This window comes from Panthera leo, chromosome A3, assembly GCF_018350215.1.
Source record: "Panthera leo isolate Ple1 chromosome A3, P.leo_Ple1_pat1.1, whole genome shotgun sequence".
Lineage (NCBI taxonomy): Eukaryota > Metazoa > Chordata > Mammalia > Carnivora > Felidae > Panthera > Panthera leo.
In genome coordinates this window covers 7,923,011-7,942,878 of record NC_056681.1, presented here as the reverse complement: position 1 = coordinate 7,942,878, position 19,868 = coordinate 7,923,011, and the positions used below count along the sequence as shown (strand labels likewise).

General features: G+C 46.8%; 1 protein-coding gene across 2 annotated transcripts in view; it reads left to right on the top strand.

Annotated features, from left to right (window-relative positions):
* The window catches only part of DOK5 (docking protein 5), a 151,544-nt gene that overhangs the window by 108,111 nt on the left and 23,565 nt on the right, over positions 1-19,868 (top strand). For both annotated transcript variants that reach the window (XM_042930626.1, XM_042930625.1), the window contains exon 6: positions 10,800-10,935. In XM_042930626.1, coding sequence (XP_042786560.1) covers positions 10,800-10,935 — 136 coding nt within the window. The remainder of the gene's footprint in view (positions 1-10,799; positions 10,936-19,868) is intronic.

The following is a 19,868-nucleotide window of genomic DNA, read 5'->3' as shown; positions in this document are numbered from 1 at the left end:
AAAGTTCTGCTCACTTTCAGCTTCTGTTAGAGTTGGGATGGGGTGTTACTTCTGCTCAAAGGGCCCCCCTTTACCCCACCAAGACTGACACCAGGGCATGTGTAACAGACTGAACTAGAAATTGGAGGGAATGAAATGAAATTACAGCTGTACCACATACTGGCTGTGGGCCTTGAGTGAATGACCTAACTCTCTGAGCTCCGTTGGCTGCCCGTAAAATGGGTACAATATATGACATACGTCGCAAGATTGCCATGAAGATTAAATAAGGTGTATGTGTGAATGCCTGGCATAATGCTTGGCACATAGTAGGCAGTTGTATCAACCAAACTGAAACAGCAGGGAAGAAATTCATTGGCTCACATAACCACAAGTCCAGGAGGTAGGGATGGCTTCAGGCTTGACTTGATTCAGAGTGTACATGACCCTAGGTTTCATCTCTCAGTCCTGTTGCTTCTAGGATGGCTTTGCTCTGGCTTCACATGGTGGCTTCTAGACGCTTTGGGATCCTCTCACACCATCAGGCAAATAGAAGAGAGAGAAATTACTACCATATATCGACCGTTACATTCACTGTGTGTCAGGTACTATACTGAGAACTTTATTACACAAGGCACACAGGGTACCAATAGAATGGGTGGTTCTCCCAAAGCAGGAAGGGTGCACTCATGCCATCCAAAGGGGAATGGGTGTAAGGTTTAAAAAGAAAAAAAGAACCCTAACAAAACGTGTCCAACATAGCATTTAATAGCTGCTCAAAGCAAATAGGGTAAAGCAGTTATTTGACTAATTAGCAACATCACGCATCATGGTGCTGAGATGCAGAACCGTGGTTCTCAACGAAGGATGCGTTTGTTCCCAGGGGGCATTTGGCAATGTCTGGAGACATTTTTGATTGTCACAGTTGGTCAGGGATACCGTTGGCATCTAATGCGTAGAGAGGCCAGAGGTGCTACTAAACATACACAGAACAATCTCCCACAGCAAATAGGTATCTGGTCCAGTTACCCAGTTGAAAAATTCTGTTCCAGCCGGCATACTGGCCACGAAGAGTAATCACTAATATTTATGGAGCAAGTTACTACATGAAGGTCACTATACGAAGCATTTTACATGCAGTGTCTCATTCATACGGTCATGCCATTCACTTATCGTACAAAGTAGGGAATATTACTATTTTCATCTTCAAGGGAGGCTTGGGCACCTGGGTGACTGGTCCGAAGGCATTAGACTAGTAAGTGGTAGATTTATTCACACTCAGGTCTTCTTACTTCCAAACCTTGTAGATATCTAGAAAGTCTATCGTATTTCATCAGGTTAGTCTATCACCTCCATCAGTTATCATATTCCATACTTCCACAGAGCTAGGGAAGAGACGGCGTTCTTACATCACCAGAGGAAAACCATTTGGATATGCATTAATGTATGAATTCGCCTAATTGCTGGAACCTTCTTTTTTTTTTTTTTTTTTTTTTTTAGTCTGGAGGACAGGCACATATAGCCAGGGTTGTTCATCTCTCCTGGGCAGCAGTGTGATGATCGTAGGTCGTCAGGATCTTCTGGATGCTGTTTCTCCTCCTTTCCACCCAACATAAGCAAATCCGATCATACTTCTGTTTTGTTTTCTTCTTTCCTTGAAGAAATCCAGGGTTGAAATACAAGCTCTTTAATAAAACGCAATTGCACCATGGATTGCCACTTCTTGCCCCTGGAGACCAAGAAGAACAGTTAGTTTATCTGGTGGGCCGAGAGACATATTGCTTATTTTGTTTGAGGTTTTTCTAGTCTTCTGTTTGTTTCTTTCCACCTCGAAGCTCTGAAACTTCAGCCAAGCACATCAGGCTGGCAGGGGCTCTGTTTTTTTTTATGGGATGATCCAACGGACAGGAGGATCTCACTGCGTCAACACCTCCCTTGGAACCGTTCTTGAAACGTTATTGTTTAAGGAAAGGTGGCCGGTGTCCAGTAGGCTCCCCTGTTAGTTTTACAGCTGACTGCTGAGTTAGCATGCTTCAGCGTCAGGCTCCGCCTCACCTCCTGACTGATTTAGATTAATACCCTGGGTTTAGCACCTGCAGGAGTGAAAGCAGCTCAGGTGACATTTTGCAGCACGTCCTGAATAATTACCACACGAGAGCACTCCTCTTTACCAGCCAGAGAGAGTCTCTGCTGTGCTTTTGACATCATTTTAGGAGAAACTTTTAGGTATGCCAAGAACATGTGAAAATCGACATTGCACGTACAAATTCTTTTTCTTAAATGGAGTGCACAAATTTGTGAAAGGTGTTTGGGTTTTTTTTTGTTTTTTTTTTTTTTTTGATTAAAGGCCTCTGCGCAGTCTTGGCAAAGCAATTGTTCATTTCTAGTGTGTATCACTCTGAAAACAAGTACTTAGTGAAATGGCTTTGCATCGGAGAAGAAAATTGTTTTTCCCTCTAGCAGATGAGTTTACAGGTCAAAGGACCCCTATTCTAATATAAATCTTTGAATATTCTCTATTTCTCTTCTCGATTCTAAGCTACTTAGTAATTTCTCATTTCTGAGTATTTTATAGAGCATACACTCATTCTTATTAAAGAGTTTAAAACAAATTAACAGATAAAATGTGCTCCGTTCTTCCTGTACTTGAATCCACAGGGGCTGGATCTCAAACTCAAACGAAATCAAGGGTCAGATGCTTAAGTGACAGAGCCACCCAGGCGCCCCTGTGGCCATCTTTTGAAGGAAAAATTTTGGGGTGTATTTTTAAATTTTATTTACTTATTTTTCAAGTTTTCTTGAGATCCGATTGACATATAACACTGTTTAAGTTTAAAGTGTACGATGTATATATTGCGAAGTGATAACAACCTTAAGGTTTGTTAAGACCTCCATCGCCCCACACGATGTGTGTGTGGTGAGAACATTTTAGATCTCTTCTCTGAGCAACCTTCAAGGACACAGTAAAGTATTGCTCACTGTCGCCACGCTGGACGTTAGCTCCCCAGAACTTCTTCCTCTTCTAACTGGAAGTTTGTACCCTTTGGCCATCGGCTCCTCATTTTCCCCATCCCCACCCCTAGCTGCTGGTATCCACTCATCTGTTTCTGTGAGTTCAGCTTAGTTGTATTACACACACAAGTGAGATCATAAGGAATTGGCCTTTTTCCATCTGACTTACTTCCCTTACCATAATGCTCTCAAAGTCCATCCATGTTGTTGCAAACAGCAGGATTTCCTTCTTTTTTATGGCTAAGATCACATTGTGTGTGTGTGTGTGTGTGTGTGTGTGTGTGTGTGTGTGTGTGTGTACATGGCACGTTCTCTTTATGCATTTCATCCGTTGGTAGACACTTGGCCATTTCCACGTCTTGGCCATTGTAACCAATACTACAGTGAACATGAGGTTCACATATCTCTTTGGGATAGTGACTTCATTTCCTTTGGATAGATCCCCAGAACTAGAATAGCTGGATGATATGGTAGTTCTATTTTTAATTTTTTGAAGAACGGCCATACTGTTTTCCAGAAGCCTGTACCAGTTTATATTCCTACCAACAGTGCACAAGGGTCTCTAGACTTTCCCGCGCATTCTCACGGACCCTTGTTATCGCTTGTCTTTTTCCTAGTAGACATTCTAACAGGTGTGAGATGGTATCTTATTCTGGTTTTGGTTTCCCTGATGGTTAGTGACACTGGGCACTTTTTCACGTACCTGTTGGTCATCTGTACAGTGCAGCCATCACCTGCGGGTGATGATCCACTGGTGTATGTGACCACTTTACATGTGATGGTACCTCACTTTCTAGAAGGGTCTAGTAAATAAAAATGAGCCATTTCCTTCTTTCATCCAATGTTTGTTGAGTTCCCCCTAGGAGCCCCATGTGGTTCCGAGCATTGTGGACGTAGCAGTGAATAAAGCATACGGACAGGAGGTTCTCACGTGTTCTGTCATGAAGTTCGCTCTGTAGAGAAGAGGGGATATAGACAATAATGACATTTGAAAAAGTAAAATAGATGTTAGATTGTGTAAGTTCACGGCAAACAATAAAATCATTCAATAGCAAGTGCCCAAAGAGGGGGTGCAATTTTAAGTAGGGTGAGCAGGACTGGCTTTGCTGACTGAGTCAGTGATGCCGACAGAAGACCCAGGAGGAATCATGGAGGCGGCGGTGGGGGGGGGGGGAGCATTCCAGCCAGAAGGACGTTGGGAAAAGGTGCCAAGGGGGCTATACATGGAGTGTGCAGAGAAGATCCAGGAGGCTGACGTGGCAGGAGCAGAATGAGGGAGGGGGCCACAACGTATGTAAAGGAAGAAGCAGAATGAGGGAGGGGGGCCACAACGTATGTAAAGGAAGAAGCAGAACAGTGTCAGGCCGTGTGGGGCTTGGAGGCACTGTAAAGAATTTGGCTTTTCATCTTAGTTGGGCAGCCAGTGTGGGTGGGGAGAGACCACTGCAAGGTTCGAAGGAACGGTCCCCAAGACCTTCCTCACTTCTGGCCCCAGTTACAAGTTCGGGGGCTCCCACAACCACCAAACGTTTCAGAATTTGCTAGAATGACTTGGAGTTCACTGACATCTATGAAGTTGGTCAAGGCTTGTACCACTGAAGGATACAGAGTAACTACCATCGGATAAGGGAGGAGCTGTGGGAAGCGCCCGGCATAGAGATTCTGTGTCTTCTCCCTGTGGAGTCAGAACACTGTACTTTTCTCATACCGGTATGTGACGGTCCCCACGGAGTGTTGTCAACCGGGGACGCTTCCCAGCCACAGCGTTTAGAGTTTTGATTGAGGCTCCACCCCACGCTTGCTTGGTTGATTCATCGATTGCCCGCCTGGCTCATCTCAGCCTCCAGGTCGGCTGATAGCACGTGACCCAAAGCCTCACCCTAAACCCCCTTGTTACTTTTCGTCTAACCCAAGAACCCAGGCAAACAAAAATCACCTCCCATGTTGGCAAAGGCCAGACCGGATTGTTTGGACAAGATTAAATTTTTCCCTACACAGGAAGTGATTAGCCAAGAGGTGACACGGTCTGACGTTTTTTTTTTTTTTCTTTAACTCAGGCTAAAAGCAGTGGGGAGGGGGCATTGTAGTGCTCACGGTGAGGACGAGGGTGGCTCCTGGCACGCTGGGAACAAGGAACGTGGACTTAGATGTTTGGATACTGACATGTTTTGAAGCTAGTGCCCAAAGCTGACTGACTGGACGTGGGTAAGGAGACAGAGGGGAATCGGGATCCTCCGGGAGCCGTTGGAACGGCACAGGCACGCCTGGGGGGCCAGTGTGGGGTGGGGGTGATCCGACTTCAGTCTGGGGCATGCGAACTTCAAGGTTCGTTCCGAAGTTTCCCTCTGTTGCTCACCTGGCTTTTCATTCTCTTGGGGGTCAGTAAAGCCACACTTCGCGTTTGGGTTCAGAAACTGTGAAATAGCCCTCCCTTTCATCCTGCTGCTTGTAGAGCACTACAGTGGGAAGAACGGGGGGCAGTGCTCCCTAAGATCTAGGTCAGGGCATAGCATGGGGAAAAACGGGGGAAAAGTGTTTCTTTGACTTTACGTGTTCATAGAACATGATGAACAGACGTATTAATAAACAACCCACTGTCTTTTACACTGGCCACATTTTATGACTTTGGATTGTTTGGGTTTTGTTTTGTTTTCATAAACTCAAGTCTAAAAAGTGATAATGGCAGGGGTGCCCGTGTGGCTCCGTCAGTCAAGAGTCTGACTCTCGGTTTCGGCTCAGGCCATGATCTCAGGGGTCATGAGATCGAGCCCCGCATCGGGCTGGGCTTTGTGCCGATCGATGGGCGCCTGCTTGGGATTCTCTCTCTCCCTCTCTCCCTGCCCCTCCCCTGCTCATGTTTCCCCCTCTCTCTCTCTTTCTCAAAATTAAATAAATAAACATTTTTTAAAAACACCTTTTTTAAAAAGTTAAAAACTGATGATGGCAGCGTCTGTACACATTTAAGGGAACCGTTAGGAAGCCTGGTGACATGGATGGTGGAGCCACAGAAGGGACAGCATGTGGCCGAGCACCCTCTGAACTGGAACCTTCTCTTCCTCTCGTCCACTGGGCTGACGGGCTTTTTTTTTTTTTTTTTTTTTTTTTTTTTTAACGTTTATTTTTGAGACAGAGAGAGACAGAGCATGAACAGGGGAGGGTCAGAGAGAGGGAGACACGGAATCTGAAACAGGCTCCAGGCTCCGAGCGGTCAGCACAGAGCCCAACGCGGGGCTCGAACCCACGGACCGCGAGATCATGACCTGAGCCGAAGTCGGCCGCCCAACCAACTGAGCCACCCAGGCGCCCCTTGACGGGCTTTATTTAAGGTGCTGCTAGCACTCAGACACAGTATACCTCCTGCAGCCAGAGAAACAAATCCCCCCGGTCATTTGCATTACAATCTTTGTTTAATGAAAGCTGCTTTTCTTAAAGGGAGAATCACATTCCCAAATTCATATCTCCCTTCTCAGAGAAGAGGTTTGTATTATTCTGTGTTCACAGCCCGTGAGCCTCAAACACAGACTTTCTTCCCCAGCCACACGCCTCCCGCCGCCGTGCAGCTGTTTTTCGCTTTCCCGCTGCTCCGGGCTGTGATTACCCAGTTTCCATCCAGGCAGAGATGTGGTTGTGCCTCTTTCCTGAAGTTTTCCCCGAGGACCGCCTCTCCTTGGCTTTGACATTTTAAAGGGTTAAAATAACAACAAATCCTCGTTAGATGCTTACCTTGACTTGAGATCCTTTCCTAAAGATAAAACACAGTTTCCCCGCTCTCAAAGGTTTGTCCGTGGAAACTTCGAGAGGTCAGGAAACTTGACCATGATTCCAGCATATGAGGCTTTCTGTCCCACACCAACTAGAGCAGGGCCCCGGGAAACACAGCCGCGTTTCCCCAGATGTGGGATGGTTTTAGTGATAGAGGCATAACATGAAATGAATGTAATCTCACAGTGACATTTTCTTCTTTTTTAGATTTTTCTTTTAAGTTTTACTTATTTGTTTTGAGAGAGAGAGAGAGAGTGCATCATCAGGAGAGGGGCAGAGAGAGAGGGAGAGAAAGAATCCCAAGCAGGCTCTGCACTGTCAGCTCAGAGCTGGACGCAGGGCTCGAACTCACGAAACAGGAGATCATGACCCGACCCAAAACCAAGAGTCGGATGCTTAACTGACTGAGCCACGCAGGCGCCCCAAGTCATTTTCCTCTTAATTACCTTTTTGATCCTCCTGATTAAATTACAGAGAAACATTTCAGTGAGGTTTTGGCACATTTTAAACACATCTTCTAACACTTTCTACTTTACCTGTGTCACTAACACGTGAGCAAACGTCCCGCTTAGATCTTTGACAAGAGGATCTGATCAGAGTTTAATAACATATTGTTTTCCCTGTATTTACTTTCACATCTGCCTCCAACTTGTAGTCAGGCATACTGGCTTCTGCTGTTGATTTGGCGATTCGTTTACAATACATTTGTTTAAGGGAAAGGAAAACTGAGCTGATTAAACAAGCATTAAATAAGGCGGCGCAAAGATTTGACAAACCAGTGCAAGTCGTAGGAGATTGGCTGACGTTCTCAAGAGCCGTCCCGGGCTCGGAAGCCTCAGTGGTACTGTGGTACGTCACGTGGTGTCTTACGTTGATTTCTGTTTCTCACCCCAGTGGTCTCAGCGAAGGACAGGGAAACCACCACATTAGCAGGCAGCCTAGATTAGCTGACCTCCAGCCAACACACGCACACACGTAAACACACCTACACACGGCACCAGCAGTCAACTGCTACCTTGTCTCAAGCTGAGACCACCAGGCGATGATGCCCATGACTGGAACAGGCAAGACCCCACAGACCGCAGATGCAGGACGTCCTCTGTGCTTCATCGTGAACACCGTCTGCGGTGAATCCACAGCTCCCCTAACGCGGAAGCCGCCTCGTGTGCACAGCCTCTCCACCGCTGAACCTTGACTTAGGTGCTCCCTAAACCCCTTATTTTTGGTCTATTTCAGTGGTTTTCAGCTGGGGGCGTTTTGCCCCCTTGGGGACATTTATCAATGTCTGGAGACGTTTTGGGTTGCCACAGCTAGGGGATTCTACTGTCATGCAGTGGGTAGAGACCAGAGATGCTGCTAAACACCTTACAACACACAGGACGGTCCCCACAACAAAGAACGACCTGGCCGTACGATGTTGCTCATGTCGAATGCGCCAGTGTAGAGAGCCCCTGTTCTGTATTACGAGTTCCTAACAGACGCTTCCCCGGGTTTTTCTTCCAAGATGGGGCTGCCAGAACCCATGTGGTTAAGCCTCTTTTTGACTTCGTGTTGTGTTTCTCTGTGCGTATTTTCTTTTTTTTTTCCGTATTTTCTTAACCATAGTGTCCCTGGCGGCTGCAGCCACAGGTAGGACAGGAGTCCCACGGTTCACCTCACTTCTGCAATGTTTTGCTCCTAATTTTGTGTCTCTCCTGGAAAGTGCCTCTGATCTGTTCCCCTCTGGTGTTTGCCTTCCTGGATTTTCCTTGTTACTATGTAACATCGACACCCACCCCTTTCCCCAGCTCTGCTTTCCTTTATCAGTGCACCTCTGACCAGTACCGTTCACCAGCTCACTGCACCACCATGTTAGTCTTGAACCTGTTCACTTACATAGATCTTGTTTAGCCGAATAAATTATAAACTTCTCAGGGAAAAAGCCCGTTTCTTTACCATTACATCCATTGCCGGAGCCCTTATGATTTGCCTTCTGTTTTCTGACAGGTACCTTACTCTTTCATATAGAATATGTAATTGCAAATGTGAAATGTAACATTGATTTAATAAGTGCTTTGCAGGAGTAGAGAGAAGAGTACCATAAATATACGTGTGGAGTATGAGATGCATCCTGCTTGTAACAATGTTCAAATATTCTAAACACACAGGGACACACGCACATGCGCAGAACACATGTTGCAAGTGAGGGAATGCGGAACCCACTGGCACTCCCATCTCACAAGTTTGCTGATTTATACTGGCCACTGTGGGGTCATTTATTCTGGTTTTCTTAAATTCGGTCCCATTAGTATTGTTCCAATGTGGTATGTCTGTGTGACATGTCACTAGCACAGAGAGGGACAGTTTCCGATGTTGGGCATCTGTGCCTTTGGGAGTGGTTACAGTCGGGTGGTGACTTCGCAGAGCGAAGCCTGTCATCTCTGGGAGCTCCTGCCCATTCCCGGAGCTCCTGGAACATAGGCTGCCCCCTCCGGCCCCCCGGCCCCTAGTGTGTCACTTGCCTTTGACCAAATCAGGACATTCTCTGTGCAGTTGTCAGACTGTTGTTCCTCCCTTCTCTTCTAGAAACCTCAGTTTCAATAAAACTTCCTCAAGGAAGCCGGGGTCCAGTTCTTAATTACACGTTTGCCGGGCACCGCCTCCTATGTCACAGTCCATTCTGTAGTTATTTACGGAGCGCCAGATATAGGCCACGCCCTGTTGTAGGCACTGGCGGAAGATCTGTGAACAAATCAGGAACAGATCTGGTCTACCTGGAGCTTACCTTCCAGCAGAAGAGTGGAGGTGCGCGTTGAGTGAAAGACCTCCTTTGTGCACGTTATGTATCATGCCTAACACCTTCAGCACGCTTACGTGATGGCTGTTATCCTCCTGTTTATTTCACGAGCAGAAATGCAGGCTTAGGCTGAGTAGTGCGTTGTGGCTCACAAAGCTGGCAGGGGGCGAGCACGGCCAGGCAATCTGGAGCCCACATTCTCTGCTTACTGCACTCTGCCTTGATACATATTTGCTTTGGGCACCAGTGAGTGAATTTCCCAGGTGCTTTCTGAGCTCCCGACTTTCTTCTAGATTCTTGACCGACTGCATAATTCATGGCCCAGAGTGACAGGTTCATCATTTAGGCAAAGTAATTCTTGGGAAATTCACAACTGTTGTATCTCTGTATGGCCACCGTGTTCTTATGTCTGAATCCTTATCTTCACAAAGAACATGGCAAAGGCCCAACTTTTAAACTGTTTTACCTTCTCTGGGTTTTCATCCACTGTTTCTGATAGTGTCAGGCCATAAGAAAGACTGTTGGGGCTTTTGGGACTCCTTTGGAAGCCGGACAAAATGTCCAAGGTAAAAGCCAGTGGGTAAAGTGAAAAAAAAGGAATCCAGATTGATTTTGGAGATGAAAGAATCCTTAAAGCCATCGACTATAAGGAAAGAACAGAACCTGGAGTCATGGAAGCCTTCTTCCACCGCTGAGCTGGATGGCAGTTTCTTTTCTTGTATTTAAATTTTTTTTAACGTTTTTATTTTTGAGAGACAGAGTGCGAGTCGGGGAGGGGCAGAGAGAGAGGGAGACACAGAATCCTAAGCGGGCTCCAGGTTCCGAACTATCAGCACAGAGCCCAACACTGGGCTCGAACTCATGAACCATGAGATCATGACCTGAGCCGAAGTTGGACGCTGAACCCTCTGAGCCGCCCAGGCGCCCCTGGATGGTGGAGCTCCTGATGAACTTATGATGCACGGACAGTAACGAGAACCCATTTGCACAGCTGTCTTTGAGAGGCAATGTACTGGGATTACACTTACGCTTTTTTGGGGGGGAAAAAAATTCAGCACCGAGTTAGCCTAGAATGAACGGTGTCCTGCCCAATATTAACAACAGTGAATTGGAAATTCTGATTCTAGCCAACTTTGCTTAGCGAACGTGAACAAGAGTCCCGACCTCATGTGAAATAAACAGCTCTGGTTTCATGGCGTTTTCTAGGCCCTTGGTGCCTCGGACTTCGTGGAACTGGATTTTCAGGAGCCCTCTGTTTTTGTTTCCACAGGATGTGTGAAACTGGGGAAGGGCTGTTTATCTTTCAAACGCGAGATGGGGAGGCCATCTACCAGAAAGTCCACTCTGCTGCCTTGGCGATAGCTGAACAGCACGAGCGCTTGCTACAGAGCGTGAAAAATTCGATGGTATGTATACTCCTGTGGAGTGCAATCTTAGAATATTTATGCTGAAAAACATGGCCAGCACTGTCTGAGCAGGTGGCTTACTCCTGTACTCACCCGTGTATTACTTGGATTAAATGCCATCCTTGCAAAGCCTGAAGAGCCAGCTGGTAACATAGTAACCGTGCATCCCCACGTGTCTGCTTTGTGCCTCAGTTAGTATTACATGTGTGTGTCCTAATCAGTTTGGGCTCCTACGGCAAATACCATAGGACCGGGTGGCTTATAAACAACAGAAATTAATTTATTTCTCACTGATAGCTTGATCAAGGTGCCAGCCTATCTGTGTCCAGTGGCACTGACTTCCTGATCCGTAGGCGATGGTCTTTTCTGTGTCTCACTGATGGAAGGAGCGAGGGATCTCTCTGGGGTCTCTTTTATAATCCCAATTGTGAGGCCTCGCCCCTCATGCCCTGATCGCCTCCCAAAGGCCCTACCTCCTAACACCATCACCTGGGGGGTTAAGATTCCAATATATGAATTTGGGGAGGGGATATAATCATTAGTCTGTTGCGGTGAGTATGTTCATCAGAATCAATTTGGATGCATATGGACATCTACAGACACATCTATGTAGATTATCTGGCTGTAGGTATATATTTATAGCAGTACCAGATGGTATAATTTCAACAGGGGCCAGAGAGAAGAGGGCTGAAGGGAAATGGGGGGTGAAACATCAAAAGCCCCAAACCAGAAGACCGTTGACGTGTGACTGTGGGCTCCATGTAGGACATCTCTTGTTTTTTTCCAGACTAGGAGTCAAATCTAGGATTTGAGTGTGTATGTAATATCTTGTTGTTTGTAACTGTTGGAAATTGATTCCAGTTGAAACCAACAACGAAACGGTAATTCTTTGTGGGCCACAGGAAACCTCTCCGGAGACTCCATTCTTCCCAGAGCCATGCATCCACCATGCCTGGTTGATTAGCCTTCATAGACGTTGATATATTAAGATACCACAAACACGAATACACGTAGAGTGTGTGTGGAAACACCTGCTCTGTTCATTGCATCGTGTTAGGAACTGTGACTCGTACAGAGAATTATGGTTCATGAATTTCTTCTTTGAGAGAAGAAATTCACAAAATCTTAATGCACAAGAGTTAAATAATACACATCATACATCGTGGCTGCAAACACATGCCTAGAGCTTCACATCTGGAAGGAAATCTGCAAAACCAAAAGGAACTGGGTTAGTGTGGTAGGATTAGGGTAGTTGCAAAATTTATGATTTAAACATGTGAGGTGGTTGGATTTAAAGAGGGGGGAAAGCATACCAGTAAGATGATCTTTCCCAAAGCAGCCTCAGATCATTCCCAAATGACTTGTTCATGCAGTGGTCTGGGATTTTAGAGCAGAGATCAGCAAAACTTTCGGTAAGGGGACAGCTGGTAATACTTGGGGCTTTGTGAACCAAGATGGTCTCTGTTGCAACTACTTAATTCTGTCATTGTAGTTTAGAAGCGGCCATAGGTAAAAACATTCTCAAGGGGCGTAGGTCTGTCGCAAAGAAACTTTATTAATGGACACCGAAATTCACATTTCATGTAATTTTCACAAATCATGAAATACTCTTCTCTTGATTTTTTTCCCTATTTCAAAATATTCTTTTTGAACTAATACAGTCTCGGTATCCATTTCCCCATATGCTTACCAATTCTGGATATTGCAATAAAGATAGGTAAATGGAAGGATGGATGAATGGATGGATAGTTGTAAAGTAGTATTTGGGACGCCTGGGTGGCTCAGTCAGTTGAGCGTCTGACTTCAGCCCAGGTCAGGATCTCGCAGTTCATGAGTTCGAGCCCCACGTCGGGCTCTGTGCTGCCAGCTTGCAGCCTGGAGCCTCTTCAGATTCTGTGTCTCCCTCCCTCTCTGCCCCTCCCCAGCTCATGCACTCTCTCTCCCTCTCTCTCAAAAATAAATAAAAACATTAAAAAAAAAATAAAGTGGAATTCAAGTCACTTGGAACTTTATAGGGCAACATGTCATTGCTTTAAAGTTGTATAGCTATCCCATTAGATGCCTTTAAACATCCGAAGAAATTTTTCCAAGATTACCTTATTGGTAAAGCCATCAATTAGCATAAATTGTTTTGTGCTTGAAAGGCAGGTTCTTCCTGCATATGTTTTTCCATTTACAACCTCCTCATTACTTCCACTAAAAATTAATCAGGAATATGAGTAATCCGTTCAGATCACCCCTTTACAAATTTAACTGGCAAATAATGTTGTTTGCTCTTAATTTGCTGCCTGCTTAAAGAGTGCCATAAAACGAGTGTGATTTTTAAGCAACAGCATCCTGTTTTCGATGAAAATGAGTAAGCTTCACAATGGGATCTGAATCTCAAGGAAGTTAAACGGGGATTAAGAAATGCTTAGAATCTGTGTACTTAAATCAATCCCTGATTTGGGGAGAAAAGAGATGCCACAGGACAACGAAGCAAATAAAGACAACGCTGCCTGCCCACCCTCCCCGCGTTCCATTTCTGCCCTTCCTGGTAACTGGTGATGGATCCACATACATCTGGATCCACATATTGTCAACGAGGAATTGCATGCGTACCACTACTGGCTGGCTGGCTTCTCTGAGATAGTCAAGGTCATAAATGGAGAAGGGGGTGATGCTAACTGCTGGGCTTAGTCTCATTATTAGTTCGCCCAAACCCACCGTTGGCTGCTTCCGGTGTAAAACTCCCAAGACTGCCTCCACAGACAGATGCTTTACCACGGGACCTGTGCCAGTTTCAAGTTGTAGCCTTAGGTCAATTGGTTTGGGCCAGACTTGGGACCTGAATCCCAGCAGGTCACCAAGAGGAAGCTTGTGGGCCCAATAACAGCAACGACAGCAGCAATCATAGCAGTAGGGATAGGCTGAATAATGGCTCCAAAGATGTCACATCCTAATCCCTGGAACCTGTGAATGTGATTGTACGTGGCAAAAGGGACTTTGCAGATGTGATCAAGTTAAGGTTCTTGAGATGGGGAGATTACCCGAGATCATCCAGGTAGACCCGGTGTCATCCCAAGGGTCCTCGTGGGAGGGAAACAGGAGGAAATAGAGTCGGAAGGTGATGTGATAGTGGGAGCAGAGGGAGAGAGAGATTTGGTTTGTGTGCTGATGGCTTTGAAGATGGAGGAGAGACATAGGTGACCCAAAGGATGTGGGTGCCCTTGGAGGCTGCAAAGACAAAGAGACAGATTCTGCCCCGGAACCTCCAGAAGGACCCAGATTGGCCAACACCTGGAGTTTAGCTCGGTGAACTGACTTCGGACATTTGGTTTCCAGAGCTGTAAGAAGACAGATTTATGTTGTTTTAAGCCACTGAGTCATGGTAACTTGTTACAACAGCCATAGGAAACTAGTAAGTGATGATATCAATAATAATAAAAATATATCCTGGCTCTACTGTGTAACAAGCAGTATTTTAAGGACTTCCTAACCCTACGACCACTGCTGTATGGAAGGCCAAGGCCACCAGCTTGGAAGCTGGAATTTGGAACCAGTATCCTGGTATAGCCCCCACTCTTCTCTGCATCTCCCAACGAAGCCCCCAGACCTATTTTCTTTGTCCTGCATGAGATTAACTTACCGCTGTTCTCAAAATCCCAACTTCGTGGCCAACCTTTAAAAAACGGAGAGGTTTCAAATAAAACTCAGCTTTCTGTGTCATCTTGAAGAGTGAGGAGGTCTGACAGCACCCATGTTACGTCCCCACGCAGCAGTAACAATCAGATGCGCCCAGTACTCTCCGCCGTCCCTGGGCAGATTGGGCGTCTTCACTTCCCCACGGTCCCTAGCTCTCCTGTGGTTCCTCTCAGCAAGTGGTCCTTCTCTGAGCACCGGCTGCCCGCGCTGTGGCCAATCGATGTCTTGCCTGGATTACTCCATGTGTTCGTTTTCAACTGCTGTGCGGCAAAGTACCACCAACAATGCACCGTAACACAACACACATTTGTTATCTCATAGTTGCTGTGGGTCAAGAGTGTTGGCGTGGCTTAGCTGGGCCCCCAGCTTCAGTTTCTCACAAGGCTGAGATGCTTCAGGCTCATTAGAATGGGGAAGGATCCACTCACGAGCTCACGTGGTTACGGGGGGATTTGGTTTTGCGTGACGGTAGGACGGAGGGCCTCAGTCTGTTGCTGGCGGTGGCTTGGGGGCCACCCTCAGCTCTTTACTGCACGGGCCTCCCCAACACAGCCTGTCTTCACCAAAGCCAGCAAGAGGGAGAGTCTCCTTGCAGGCCGGAGGCCACAATCCTAGGCATCATAACCACGCAAGTGACATCCTATCAGCTGTCAAGTCCTTCCCATAGTCAGGGGAGGGGTCCACACAGAGTGTGAACACAGCGGGGGGGGGGGGGGTAGACCGTGGAGGCCACCATCACGGCGTCTGTCCCCACACCACACAGCCTTCTGGGATAATATTTATTTAGTGCTTTGATTTCACCCTTTGAAATGCTTTCCCACTGTAGGGTGTTTGGCTAATAATGCCGGGCGCTTACTGGCCATCTGCTATCTGCCTTTGGGGTCTCTGGTCGTAGCGGCCAGCACCATTCACCAAGCCTCCGACGATATGCCAGGTACTTCACTTGCATTTTTCCCTCATCGCCACCTTGACTGGAAGGTAAACTCATTCATTCATTCATTCCTATTCATTTGTTCATTCAAGAATGTTTACTGGGGGCCCGACGCGCTCTGTTCTGTGCTCCAGGAGGTAGTGTGAACAGACGTGAGGCTCATCCCCCCCAGGGCTCGCAGTACGAGAGTATTATCTGTGACCCTTGCCCTGGAAGGAATCACCGTCCTTCTCAGAGAGATGAGACCCCTCACGGAGTGGCTCAGGCACCTGCCTGCCGTCACTGAGCTCATTTCTACGGGAGCCAGGGATCCAAGACCCTTTTGTCTAGTTCCTGACCCGCTGCCTCTGGCCACAGCGCCTCACTCCCTTGGAGCGTTGGAAAGCTTTTCTGTCCCTTGAATGTCCCCACCAAGAGCTGTCTTCGTGCTTTCAAATTACCCTGAATATCAGAGTGCCTTTCAGAAATGTCGATCAACTTAGAGTGTGCCTTTTGGAAATCGCTGTGACTGTTACAAGAAATCCCGTTTTTTGGGGTAGTTTTGGCCCCAAATGGCAATATCCTGTCTCCAAATTCCTCGCTCCAGTTCTCGCGCTTTAAACGCAGTGTGTTGCTGTTCTGCAGGGAGAACAACAAGGGAGTGCTGGCGGGGGGTGGCTGGAGTATCAGGGGAACGACCCACTGTGGAATGAGACTCAGCAGCAAGAACTTGTCTGCTCACCAGCTGCCCGCTGCCCCTGCGGGAGTAGTTGCCGGGGACTCTGCCGGGACAGCTCGGGACTCCCTCGAGCAGCTTGCTATTTTTGCCACCTTGGAGATCAGTGTCTGTGACAAAGTCTAATTTTGGAACAAGGAGTGGCGGTGTGTGGGATGTTCCTCATTCCTCGCTGGGGCCTGTCATTTTTAGAATTTCCTTCAAGGCAAATCGAGTGACAAGGTGGAGAAAGACTAAGTTAGTAGGCTGTCCCCGGGGGGCTGTAGGTGGGGCTCCACCGGGGGTGACATCCTGGCCCCCGGTCGTAGTGACATCGTCGAGGCCCCAGGGTGCAATTTCTCCCCCGTGTTCCAGAGCCCTGGACTGGACCCAGGTTTGAGAGTTATTCTGAACTATTCCCTGCCACCTCTTTTTTTGATTGCCTAATTGATAGATTGACTTCCAAACCTGGTTCTGCAAATGAAGTGTAATGAATTTGGAGAATGCAAGTGACCCTCTTCCACAAGTCTGGAAACCAAAGTAATTCGTAGTCTAATTTAAAAAGCCATGGGGGCGTCTGGGTGGCTCAGTTGGTTAAGCATCTGACTTCGGCTCAGGTCATGACCTCACCGTTCGTGTGTTCGAGCCCCGTGTCAGGCTCTGTGCTGACCGCTCGGAGCCTGGAGCCTGCTTTGGATTCTGTGTCTTCCTCTCTCTCTGCCCCTCCCCTGCTCACACTCTCTCTCTCAAAAAAAAAAATGAACATTAGAAGAAATTTTAAAAAGCCATAAACTATTTCTTTTTTTTTTTTTTTTTCAACAGAGAGAGCATCAGGTAAATTATAGAATCAATTTCATTACTATTTGGACACTGAAATAAACTCTTCTCTGCTGCGGTTTCATTTGTATAAACACCCTTCCCCCAGCTCAACCTGCCCTCTGTCCCCATCCCTACCCCTCAGAAAAATCAGGTTTTGTTTTTTTTTTTAATTTTTTTTTTCAACGTTTTTTATTTATTTTTGGGACAGAGAGAGACAGAGCATGAATGGGGGAGGGGCAGAGAGAGAGGGACACACAGAATTGGAAACAGGCTCCAGGCTCCAAGCCATCAGCCCAGAGCCTGACGCGGGGCTCGAACTCACGGACCGCGAGATCGTGACCTGGCTGAAGTCGGACGCTTAACTGACTGCGCCACCCAGGCGCCCCAGAAAAATCAGGTTTTATTTCTTTTCCTCTTTGTGGGCTCTGGTTAATTTGGTTAACTTGTGGATTTCTTTATGTATTCATTCTTTTATTTATTGTTTCTTTGTTTATTGTGTATTGCTTAAAGCAATCATCAGCTTTTTTTACCTTCCTAAATGTAAACCCTTGTTACATCCTGGCCTAAAAGTTATGATTCAAAAGCTTTTATGGAAACACCTATCTATTTCTTGCAAAGAAAGCATTGTAGTAAGTCTTATGGAGAACATAAGTGTTAAAAGGAAAACGTTTTGCGTCTTTTTTTTATTTAAAATTTTTTAATGTTTTTATTATTTATTTTTTTGAAGGGGAGAGAGAGAGACAGAGCATGAGCAGGGGAGGGGCAGAGAGAGAGGGAGACCCAGAATCCGAAGCAGGCTCCAGGCTCCGAGCTGTCAGCACAGAGCCCGACGTGGGGCTCGAACTCACGAACTGTGAGATCATGACCTGAGCCGAAGTCGGACGCTCAACCGACTGAGCCACCCGGGTGCCCCTAAAGCCTTTTGCCTCTTAAAGGAGCTTAAAGTTTAGATAAGGAGTTATGATTTCTACCCCTTGATGCATGCAGCATTGAGCTCTGTGAGCTCAGTTTGCTACAATGTCGTTGGAGGACAATTTGTCCTTATTTATCAAAATTAAACTCGCATGTCTCTTTATGCAGCAATAGGACTTCCAGGAATTTACTCTAAAGGTAGGACAGATGTATGGGTGGGGAGAGGATTTCCTTAGGAAGGAGGCATAAAAAGTTACCAGAAGCAAAGGGAGCAGTGATTTTCTTTTATGCACGTGGCTGAGAATTCAGATGACTCTGAATAAATTGATGCATGTCACTTTCATTCCCCATGAAAATAACCATTTGAGTGCATCTGGTGTTCAGCAAAATGCTTCACTGGGAAATGTGACCCCAAGTGGTTGATTTCACTAACAGTCTGCTTTATCAGGCTGTGGGTGACAATGGAGGCATTGTTTTAGCGAGTTCTGTTCACCAAGTAGGTGTCTCTGCGGTGTTTTTCCTTAGCAGGAAAGCAGTCTTGCTCTCCTCCTCACTTTCTTTTGTTTTCTCTGTGTCTCTGTCTCTCCTTCTCTTTCTAACCTTCACTAGGTAAGTCTCCACTTTCCCTGACACTTCAGTAATCTGTGATGTCTCGGTAGCATTTGGATGATAGGAATACCCATCACTTTCCCCACAGATGCCAGAACTAGGGAGAGGAGTCAGAGGAAGGAAAGACAGCCCTTTGGGTGATTTCTGCCAAACATCTGTCAGAGCTGGAATCAGGATCAGGCAGCCATGGGAATGGGTTTCATTAGGAAGCCGAGGAAGACCACATGTTTGGCAGATTGCTGATTTTCACTTGAGAGAAGGCCCCTGGGACGGTGGGGGTCTGAGGGCCTGGTAGAGTCACTGTACATTCTGTGGCTCAAGATGGCAGGGGCACTCCCCTCTCCTGGCAGCCTAGGCTTTCAGCCAGTTGCCATTTCCCTAAGCTTCGGGAATAGAATTCAGGTGCCTTCTACCTTTAAGTACAGGATTTGAGCCCATCCTTTAAGGCTTTAAGGCCTTCATAATATCCTCGGTGCTTTCTAGAGGAACACACAGGATTGTAATATGAACTTTAGCTGTGGAGTAATAAAGAGGCCGGGTCTTAAATGCCAGCTCGGTGTCTTTGCGCAAGTGACCCTTAGTACACACCTTGCCAGGTAGGCTGGGGCAGGTGATATCTTGCCAAAGTGCCTGGCACCTACTTAATACAAATCAGCCTGAGCTGTTCTTATCATTGACTTGTCGTGAGAAAGGATAAAATGGCAAAGGGAGTGTTAGACTGTAGAGGTTTCTCATTCACCTAGCGATGCGGTCACCGAACCACATCTGACTGTATACCTCCTGTATGCCAGGAATCATGCCAGGCACTAGGCCTGTGAGCACATACAAGGAATCTTCTCCACCACTGCCCCCCAACCCTCTGACCTCCCCACCTGCGGAAAGGGAGAGCTTTGCTTATGAGAGAGTCTATTCCCTTTGGTGGAGGAAGGAGCGCCATTGTGGAGGCAGACGGTGGGCCATGTGACCAAAGCTGGCCTTAGCTCTCTGGCCATTTACTCTAAAATCCTGGGGAGCGGAGGAACTGAGTTTCATTCATTTTTAAGTTCCCAGCCCCTAGCATGAGTGCATGACTTACAGGTGATGCCCAGAGCATGTAAACGGATGCAATGAATGAGTGAACTAAAGAACATCCAGTACAGAATTCACCAAAAGGGGTAAGGGGAGAGGCAGGACTGGGAGCCGGGCAGTGTGTTAGCGGCAAACCCAGCAAAGGAGCTTCGTCTAACAGAGGGATAATTCGAGTTGGAATGAGTGGCCCCATCTGGCTCCGTGCTGAGGGTCTGC